The following is an 11200-nucleotide window of genomic DNA, read 5'->3' as shown; positions in this document are numbered from 1 at the left end:
ATCTTTGAATAAAGAGGGCCAAACAAATCCAGCTTCTAGCACTTTGGCCGTTGGCTTTCTTCCTCCATAATGACCTCCCACAGCTCCATCATGACAGTGACTTAGGATGTTGTTCATTTTTATTTTCAGTATACATCGCCTTATCATGCCATCTGCACAAAATTTAAACAAGTAAGGGTCTTCCCAAAAATAATATCTTATCTCCTATTTTAACTTTTTTCATTGCTCATATGAAAAATCTTTTGGGATCCACCCTCCAACTAAATAATTGGCTATTTCGGCAAATCAAGGTGGTTGGTTTATATCTGTTGTGATTGTATAGATATGCTCATCGAGAAATTCCTCCTTGATGTATAATGTTTCAATTGGAGGATTTTCCAAACGTGACATATGATCATCTACCTGATTTTTTAACCCATTTTATCTTTTATTTCAAGATCAAATTCTTGCAAAAGAAGTATCCATCTTAGCAATCTAGGTCTAGCATTCTTTTTTGCTAAGATGTATTTTAAGGTTGCATGATCAGTAAATACTAGAACGAAATTTATCAAATGCAAATGCTACTGCCAATAATTCCTTCTCGATTGTTGCATAATTCTTTTGAGCTTCATTGAGGGTTCTACTGGCGTAGTAAATAGGTCTGAAAATTTTGTCTCTTTTTTGTCCCAATATAGCTCCAACTGCTGTAGCACTTGCATCACACATAATTTCAAAAGGTTGATTCCAATTGAGGGAGACAACTATTGGAGCATTCGATAGTTGTTCCTTGAGTATATCAAATGCTTTCCTACAATCATCTGAAAATTCAAACTTTACATCCTTCATTAGGAGGTTAGTTAATGGTTTCAATATTTTTTGAAAAATATTTTATAAATCGTCTGTAAAATCCTGCATGACTTAAGAAACTTCTAATGCCTTTAAAAGTGTTAGGAGAGGGAAATCCTGCTATAAGATCAATTTTTGCCTTATCGACTTCTATTCATTTACCTATGTTTTTATTTCCTAAAACAATTCCCTTTGTTACCATAAAATGACATTTTTCCCAATTAAGAACTAGATTTGTCTATTCACATCTTTTAAGTACCAAAGTTAAATATTAGAGACAATCTTCAAAGGTTTTACCAAAAAGTGTGAAATCATCCATGAAGATTTCAAGGAACTTTTCAGTCATAAATGAGAAAATAGCTATCATAAAATGTTGAAATATAGCTGGAGCGTTGCATAGTCCAAATGGCATTCTTTGATAAGCATACATACCTTGAGGACATCAGAAAGTAGTTTTATCTTGATCACCATGAGCAATTGATATCTGATTGTATCCAAAATATCCATCAAAAAAACAATAAAAATCATGACCTACAACTCTTTCAAGCATTTGGTCTACAAAAGGAAGAGGAAAGTGATATTTTCTTGTGGCATAATTAAGTCGTCTATAATCGATACAAACTCTCCATCCTATGACAGTTCCAGTAGGTATGAGTTCACTATTCTCATTTTTTATTACTGTTATTATCAAGACCCATCCCTGTGGGCCGCGACTGGTGCCCTATTTGGACACTCAAATGAACTTATATACCAAATCATCATATTACAGAATAATTCAAATTTAATATTTGTTTCACTTAGAACAGTAGGCAATCATTAATTTAAGTAGTCGCGCATGCAGAAATTAACATATCAAACCAAAAGAGGCGGTGAAATGTGCATTGCCGGATATGTGCAGATATACAAACATATGGGCTGTTTTGGCCGTTATAACGAAAGGGGCCGCATTAAGACACAAGTCATAAATAGACGAACATACGCGATCCATGACCCACATCTATGTCTACAAGTCTCTATAGAACATAGCGGAAATATATGATGGGACAGGGCCCCGCTGTACCCAAATGGTCAAATATACAGGAGTATGTACATAGAAAAACCATATACCGAAGTGCGGGCTCTGAGTCAAAGGAGCACTCTGTGGTAGTAGAAGGTGTGTAGCCTACACTGATAGATCACAAACGTCTGTACCTGCGGGCATGAAATGCAGCCCCCGAAGAAAGGGGAGTCAGTATAAAATATGTACTGAATATGCAAAGCACAAGCATAAAAAATATAAACTGTAATTGAAAGGAAAGGTAAATGAGCTCATACCAACCTAGGACATCAAAATCTGTACTAAAAACATATGTACATAATACAAATAAAAATCATGCATAAGGCTCAAGAACGTGGTCACCACCCCGACGCTGGTACCACAACACATCATACTCCAGAAGGTTTCAAGTCCCCGTACAAACCCCAAACACATCATATCATCACAGCATGCCATATCATCAGAACATATCATATGCCATATCACATCATGACACCATAGACGGTACCCAGCCCTATGGCGAGGTCTTGGGACCCGTAACACATTATATTGCTGAGTATATTATAGGGCGCACGTTTAGAAAGCCATCTCGGGTTTTGGCGAATGAGATCATAATAGTATGCACGAGCGGAGTAGTGAGAAACTAACGCAACACATGTATATAAAGCATTTCTGGAGACTCGAGATAATTATATGACAACAAGTTAAGTAGAACCAATCGAAGACTAAAGGGACACAGGGCTGTCCCGTGATAGCATTTCTAAAATCATATTTGCAGCCCCAAAATGGGTATTAGAACATAAGGGAATGATTAGGACATTATTATTTAGTAGGAAAAATCATAGACAAAAGTTATTCTTTTATGTCATATGAGAATAAACTAGATAGGACAAACTAGGCAAGTTTCGAAGTTAGTGGGTCCACCTCTGGCCAAGCCGAGGTGGCGTACATAAATTTCAAATATTTGTCTCTACGGAGCCATCTATCAAGGTTGTAGGATGATCCAATCTCATAAGTAGAAGTTACAGATGTTTGCACGTTTCTCTTTAATATGCATGAATTTTAAATTCAATTTCACTAAATGGATTTGTAGGAAATTTAAATTCGGATTTCCATGGACAGAATTTTCCCCGAGGCTCAAATTATAACTTACTACACTTAGGATATGCCAAAAGAAGGAAAGGTAGATCTTTACATACCTTAGCCGCTTTTTACGCTCACTCAAACTCAAATTCCGTTTCCTCCAAAATCTATAAATGGTCACAATTACCAAATGTAAGTTATATACCTTTAAGAGTTCAATTTTTAACCCCTTACTTGCCTACAAAAATTTGAGCAGCATCTCCCCTATAAGTTCAACATCCCCGAGAATTTAACTCGGCCATAATATCAACAAGAACACCCACAAGCATGCCGACAACATCAACAACTACTACAAAACATAATTTACACTAATAGTCTTTCTTCTTCTCTTTTCTTTTTTTTGTACATAAGGCAATAAATTCTACTCCAACTTTACACCTTCAACTAATATCGACATTTCATATTCATTCACTAACTCAAGACTACTTAGACACAATTCGAAAGTGATTCACATTATTCCACACAATATACAAAAATTCCACCAAAACCATAATCTACCCAAAACTTCTACGAACGCAACAAAGCTACCAAGTCGCATTGTCTTCTTCCAAATTCATTAAGAATAACAATAATTCCCATATTAGAATTCTACTTCCATAATTGCATAAAAATTATATTAAAATCACATAATCCCCTATAACAACTTATAACCAATTTCAAGGACATCTCGAATTATTAAACTTTTAATTACACCATAACCGCCATAACGATGCAACTAACAAGCTAAATAAAATTCAATTCCTCTTCCCCTCATCCTCACACCACACGGCCCCACACACTTGCACACTCATACGGTCACACACACACATACATCACAATTTCATGATTTTTATTTAATTCTAACACTTACAACACATACACTTCTTCCATAACATAAAAGATAGAATTCTTACCTTTTTTTTTCAAATTTCCACTTGCCACAAACATAGTTTTCTCGCTTACCCAATTATACCACGTTGAAGAGGACCTTGAACTTAATAAGAATTCGAGATGAAAGAGATTTTTGGATCAAAGTTGAAGAGCTTGGAAATTCCCCCCCCCCCCCTTTTGTTTTTCCTCACGTTCTGCCAAGAGGCCTTTTTGCTCTCACTTTCTCTTTTGTTTTGATGATTTTACTTTCTTGAAGTTTCTAGTAACTAGATGATATATTTATATAGAAAATATATGGGTAATGGGCCTTCTTAATTAATTTTCTACATGAGATTAATTTCCATGGGCTTGGGACACCCCATTGCTTTGGGCCTCAACTTTTCTTATTATTATTATCTTTTTATCACGATCCAACCCCGTAAGCCGCGATTGGTGCCCGAGTTGGACACCCATATACATATCTATCAGCTGTAGTCAAATCAAACTATAAACAAAGTGATACTACTCACAAATATCCCAATGAATTAAAACTTTTTCGTGTACGTATGACCTTTTTCATTCATACCATATCCTGAAAGGGAACGCATGATGACAAGGATGCCATAACACCATGACGTGTATAACATGACATACTCACAAATAACCTATATACACATGTTTATAGGCCTCTAAGAGTAATAATTGTATCATATGGTGGGACAGGGCCCCCACCGTACCCCTGAATAAATAACTATGTTCAAATGACCAGTACCAAAAGTTAGGCTTTAGAAAAGTGGAGCACTTCCAACATAGTTGAGTGGAAACCCTAAACTGACGGATCTCCAAAATGAACATCTGTACTTGCGGGCATAAAACGCAGCCCCCCGAAGAAAGGGGGGTCAGTACGACATATGTACTGAGTATGTAAAGTATGGACTGTAACAAGTAAAGCCATTACCAGAATAGAAGGTGCAAAAGTGAGCAAAATATCCAGAATATCAAAATGCTTTTCATAACCACAGATAATGTATACAGAAAAACATATGCCATATCCGGCCCCATTATGGGACTCGGTGAACAAATACAAAACGTGGTCGCCGCCCCTTCACTGGCGCCACAGCACATCATAACTCTAGAGTAGGGAATATCTCCGTAACTGATCATATCATATCAGATGGTCATATCAGATCATATCATAGCATAGGTGTACATGTCACATCATAACTCCACAAATCAAACCCATGTACAGGTTATACCTGCCCCCTCATGTCGGGGTACGACGAACAATACAGAGAAGTACGTACGATTACAAAACCTGACTCAGACTCGGTGAAGGAAGAATTGAGGCATCCACGAGTGGATTAGTGAGAAACTATATGCAATTTAAATCATATTTGAGACCCGACGAAATAATCAAAATGAGCTTTCGTTCAAAATCGAGACAAGAGTTATATCAAGTAACTTTTGAAAGTCACTATGGACTATGTCAAAATAAAACTTCAGGGAATCATATACACGTATTAAGGCATAACAAAATATCTTTTGAAAGTCGAGAAATTGGCCACCCTAGTGGCTTTAAGAATAGGAACTTCTTTGGAATCATATGAAAGTCATATACTTGTTTCGTAAAAATCATGCCAAAAAGGAAGATTAGCTTAACATATTTGTGCCCAAAACATGCCAAGAGATAGAATAAGCTTAATACACTTATGCTGAATATATGCCAAATGAAAGTCTAAGCCTTACATACTTATGCCAAAAACATGCCAAAAAAAGGAAACGTTAGCTTTACATACCTCTTACGGATTACTCTTAACACGTTTGCCTCATCGTCTCTTGAACCTATTTAATATAAAATAAATACGAGCATCAACAACCCTCTACTTTCCAGCATCTTAAGTTACATACCAGTATTAAATGAACTCTTCTCCTCGCTCACCTTCTCGACTAGTTCCTTAGTTAGTTAAGGAGTTAACGGAAATTGGGCAGCACCTCCCCTATAACATACCCTATCTAAATTTCCAACTAGATCCCTAATCACTACAGCCAATGAAAAACAACAACCTTCAGCTCATATACAACTAAAACATGGCAACATTACACAACATAAGCTCCAAACAACTTGCTGAAAATTACGATACCAAAATAGGGTTTCTAGTCTTTATTTTGAAAAACCTTTAATTATACAAAATGAAGGGTCATGTGTCTGTGACTAGAAGCCCCCACACCTCTTTTAGAATACATTTAGTCCCTGCAACACACCACCACACACCTACAGCAGCACACCACAAGCACAACACCTTGCTTCGACTACAATTTAACTATAACGACTTCAATTTAGCTTGCTTCGAATGTTGAACATTTCTATGACATTTTTACACTTAAATAAGAATACAAGGTGTGTAATAAACCCTATAAAAACACCATAAACTTTAAATTGGAAGAAAATACCTTACCTTACCCGAAATTGGCCCAAACTCGCCAAATCGCGCCTCGGAAACTCTTCAAACTTGCTGAAATCGCGCGGACTGCTTGTTATCCATTTGGTGCTGCTCCAAGCCCTGATTTTAAATAATTAACACCTTCATATAATTTCCAAATGCTTACCAAAACGTGTGAGAAGAGAAACAAGCCATACCTTAATAAACGGCTTCCCAAACTTGCCGAAAATTAACTTGGGAAACTCCTTAACATGCTGAGAGTTGCGGACTGTTCATGTCCCTTCTTTGCTGCCCCAAATAGTAATTTTACACTATTAAACCCCTTCATGTAGCCATGGTATATCTTAAATAATTAATTCACGGAACGAAATCATAGGGCTTACCTTAAATTGGAGCAACCTGTGGCTGCCTCTCTCTTGTTCTCACATTTTTGCTCTCCATTTTTGGCTAAGTCCAAAGCTGAAAATTACTCCTTAGTCATCCATACATCTATATATGCATCCTTAGGAGGTTCCACGTGGCATCCCCCTAGGGGTGACATGTGGCAGCCCCTTAGGGCGCCACCTCAATCCTGCCTCTAATCATTGGCTGCCACATGGCAGCATGTGGTCCACCCAAGCTGCTGCATCACCTACTTGACCCTAAGTAGGTGCATCACCTGCTTGTCCAAGTAGGTGCATCACCTACTTGCTTCGAGTAGGCGCGTTGTTTCCTTATTTCTCTTTCGTGAGCTCGTAATCTCGTCTTACTTCAAGAGCCTATGTATTTCTTGCTACTTAAGCTTGATGTGTAATCAAGTATCTTATTATGTAAAATGTCCCAAGTAATAGCTTTCACAAGTAAGTCGAGTCCTATGACTCACTACTTAACCTTCAACTTCTTCCAGATTCTTATAACCCTATTTCCAATCTTCTCTCATATGGAGTATCTCCTTCTCCTTTCTTTAGGATTATTTGATAGCGTTATAGATTACTTGACTCACATGAAGACTTCTAAGAAACTTAAGATCCTTCCCAGAAACTTAAGAAGCTTAACAAGCGTTCCAAGGTACCAAAGTACGGGGTGTAACACTTTTTTTTAGCCCAAATAATCATGCATCTTTCTTTTGTAATTCACAAAACAAATTTTTCAAGTTTCCTAATTTTTTCCCTCGGTCTTCCTCCATATTTCCACATCAATTTTCCCTAAACATCACACCGGTATTACATAAAATAAATCATAACCCCATTCCTAGCAAGTCAAAATTTTTTTTCTTTCTGAACGCGCAAAAGTGCGAGATGTAACATCCTCCCCCTCTTTAGAACATTCGTCCCCGAATGTTAAATTAGCCTTATTGGTTGGATTCTTTATTTGGGCAGCATACATAATTAATTACTAATTAATGTAATCAATTAGGAAATTTAAGTTACCTGATGGCATAAGGAACAGGTGAGGATACTTCTTCTTCATCTCGCCTTCTGCCTCCTAGGTCATCTCTTCTTGGTTATTATTTCACCATAAAACCTTGATAAGCTGAATGGTTTTATTTTTCAACGAAAGATGGGTTTGAAAATAGGTACAAGGTACATCTTTGGTATGTAACCTTCTCACTTGCCGATCTAAAATGGATACGGGCTGTTCTTCGTAAGATAGCACCTCTGTTATCTGTACAATTTCTATAGGGAATATTGAAGCATAGATACATGAAATACTGGGTGCACTGCCTCCAAATCGGATGGTAAGTCTAGCTCATAGGCGACTTTGCCTATCCTTCGGGTAATCTTATAAGGTCCGATATACCGCGGACTAAGCTTACCCTTTTTGCCGAACCTCATCACACCCTTCATAGGCGACACCTTTAGAAATACCCAATCGCCAATCTGAAACTCTAGTGGTCGACGTGGCTTATCTGCATATGATTTCTGTCGACTCTGGGTAGCCACTAACCGCTCCTGAATAAGCTTCACTTTATCAACTGCTTGCTATACCACATCTGGCCCAATTAATTTAGTCTCACCCACGTCAAACCAACCAATTGGGGATCTGCACCTCCTACCAAACAAGACTTCATACGTCACCATCTGAATGCTGGAATGGTAGCTATTATTATAAGAAAATTTAATAAGTAGCAAATAATCGTAACATATCTTCTAGTATCTGAAATCAATTACACAAGCCCGTAACATATATTCCAGTATCTGAATAGTGTGCTCGGCCTATCCATCGGATTGAGAATGAAATGCGGTACTAAGACTCACCTGAGTCCCTAATCCTTCCTGGAACGACCTCCAGAAGTTAGTCATAAACTGGGCACCTCTGTCGGTTATAATAGATATAGGAACCCTGTGCAGTCTTACTATCTCCTTAATATACAATCTAGCATAATCCCCACCCGAATACGTAGTCCTAACAGGAAGAAAATGGGCTGATTTCGTCAATCCGTCAACAATAAACCAAATAGAATCATACCTGTGTAGGGTGCGCGATAATTCTGTAATGAAATCTATGTTAATTATTTCCCACTTCCAAGCGGGAATTTCCATTTTCTATAGTAATCCAGTGGGCTTTTGATGCTCGATCTTAATTTGCTGACAATTAGGACACTAACTAACAAACTCTGCAATGTCTCTTTTCATCCCATCCCACCAATACAAACATTTGAGGTCATGATACATTTTAGTGGATCCAAGATGAACAGAATACCGAGTATTATATGCCTAACCCATAATTTGCTGCCACAGCCCTACAACGTCAGGTACACATATCCTGCCTTCACATAATAATACCCCATCAGACGAAATTTTGAATTGAGTCCTTTCCTTTTTAAGAGCCACATCCTTGTACTGTAACAGATTGAGATCCTCAAACTGATGCCATTTTACCTCTTCCATAAGTGATGATTCAGCAACATCTCGGATAGAAATACCGGTATCTCTAGAGTCGGCCAAATGAACTCCAAGACTGGGTAACTGATGAATTTCACAAACCAATTCTTTCTTATCTGGTGGCACATCAGTCAAACTACCCATGGACTTGCGGCTAAGTGAATCAGCTACCACATTGTCTTTCCCTGGATGATACAAAATATCGGTATCATAATCTTTCAATAATTCAAGTCATCTTCTCTGCCGCAAATTTTGCTCCTTTTGCTTAAAAATATGTTGGAGGCTCTTGTGGTCCTTATAAATATCAACATGGACCCCATATAAGTAATACCGTCACATCTTCAAGGCATGAATCATCGCGGCTAATTCTAAATCGTGAGTGGAATAATTTCTCTCGTGCGGTCTGAGTTATCGGGAAGAATAAGCTATGAATCAATGCATTAACACACAACCTATCCCAATACCAGAAGCATCACAATAAACGACATACCCATTTGACCTCTCTGGAAGAGCTAAAATTGGAGCTGTAATTAACTTTTCCTTCAGCAACCGAAAGCTGCGTTCACAAGCGTCAATTTAATGAAATTTTGCTGCCTTCTGAGTTAGCTTTGTTAAGGGTGCCGCAATCAAAGAAACATTCTCTATAAATCTTCTATAATACCCGGCTAATCCTAAAAAACTACGTACCTCTGTCGGTGTGGTAGGCCTGGGCCAATTCTGTACAACCTTAATCTTTTGTGTATCGACCCGAATGCCATCTGCTCTGACAATATGCCCCAGGAATGCCACGGAGGTTAACCAGAATTCACATTTGGAGAATTTAGCATATAATTCTTGTTGCCGAAGTATGCCAAGTACTGTTCTTAAATAATTGGAATGTTCTTCTGCTGATTGTGAGGAAACTAAAATGTTATCAATAAATACAATCACGAACATGTCAAGGTACGGCCGAAATACCCGATTCATAAAATCCATAAACACCGCTGGAGTATTAGTCAGCCCAAAAGACATCACCCTGAATTCAAAATACCTGTATCGGGTCTTGAAAGTAGTCTTCGGAATATCTACCTCTCGTACCCATACCTGATGGTATCCCAAACATAAATTGATCTTCAAAAAATATTTGGTACCCTGTAACCGATCAAATAAATTGTCAATCCGGGGAAGGGGGTATTTATTTTTTATAGTCACCTTATTTAATTGCCTATAGTCAATACACATCCGCAGTGACTCATCTTTCTTTCTTACAAATAATACCGGCGCTCACTAGGGCGATGTGCTAGGCCTAATGAAGCCTTTGTGTAATAAGTCTTTCAGTTTCTCCTTCAATTCTTTTAATTCCACCGGTGCCATTTGATACGGAGGGATGGATATAGGTTGAGTATTCGAAAACAAATCTATCATGAACTTTACCTCCCATTCAGGGGAAAGACTTGGAAGCTCATCCGGAAATACATCTGGGAATTCATTAACTACCACAACTAACGAGAGAGAAGGTGTCTCGGCTTTAGTATCATGTACATAAATCAGATGATAGATATAGCCTTTTTGAATAATCTTTTTAGCCTTGAGGTATGAAATAAACTTACCCCCCAGCGATGTTGTACTCCCCGTCCACTCTACCACTGTTTCCCCTAGAAACTGAAATTGAACTACCTTTTTCCGGCAGTCAACATTAGCATAACAGTAAGCTAACCAGTCCATACCCATAATAATATCAAATTCTATCATATCTAATTCCACCAAATCAGCTTTAGTGCAACAATCACATATAATCACAGAACAATCCTTATATACTTGCCTGGCTATAAGAAAATCCCCAACTGGTATAGCTACTTCAAATGGCTCTATAGATTCGGGAGTTATCCTAACTCTACTAGCAATGAGCGGAGAGATATATGATAAAGTAGATCCTGGATCAATCAAAGCATATATAGATTGAGAGAAAACCAATAATGTACCTGTGACAACATTTGGCGATGCCTCCTGATCCTGGCGGCTAGCCAATGCATATATGCGGTTCGAAGGACCGGTAGAATTAG

General features: G+C 37.9%; 1 protein-coding gene across 1 annotated transcript; it reads right to left on the bottom strand.

The window, feature by feature from the left end:
* Positions 1–522: 522 nt before the first annotated feature.
* Positions 523–8816, bottom strand: LOC129872415 (uncharacterized). The gene is made up of 6 exons (XM_055947407.1): positions 8532–8816; positions 8074–8255; positions 3061–3111; positions 2017–2070; positions 1258–1309; positions 523–819 (listed from the first exon to the last, which is right to left on the bottom strand). The coding sequence occupies exons 1-6, from the start codon at positions 8814–8816 to the stop codon at positions 523–525; spliced, it is 921 nt and encodes a 306-aa protein (XP_055803382.1).
* Between the last annotated feature and the right edge of the window lie 2384 nt (positions 8817–11200).

The sequence above is a fragment of the Solanum dulcamara genome, chromosome 11 (genome assembly GCF_947179165.1).
Source record: "Solanum dulcamara chromosome 11, daSolDulc1.2, whole genome shotgun sequence".
In the NCBI taxonomy this organism is placed as follows: Eukaryota; Viridiplantae; Streptophyta; class Magnoliopsida; order Solanales; family Solanaceae; genus Solanum; species Solanum dulcamara.
Note: the sequence above shows the minus strand (reverse complement) of the source record. Positions and strands in the feature narration are given on the sequence as shown.

What these genes read in the sequence shown, in the direction of transcription:
- LOC129872415 (XM_055947407.1), bottom strand. Translation starts at nt 8,816, where the DNA reads ATGGAAATTCCCGCTTGGAAGTGGGAAATAATTAACATAGATTTCATT. An exon ending in GCTGCATTTCATGCCCGCAG is followed by an intron (nt 1,310 to 2,016) that starts GTACAGACGTTT and finishes GGATACAATCAG; the next exon opens with ATATCAATTGCTCATGGTGA. An exon ending in TACTTTCTGATGTCCTCAAG is followed by an intron (nt 820 to 1,257) that starts GTATGTATGCTT and finishes CTCCTAATGAAG; the next exon opens with GATGTAAAGTTTGAATTTTC.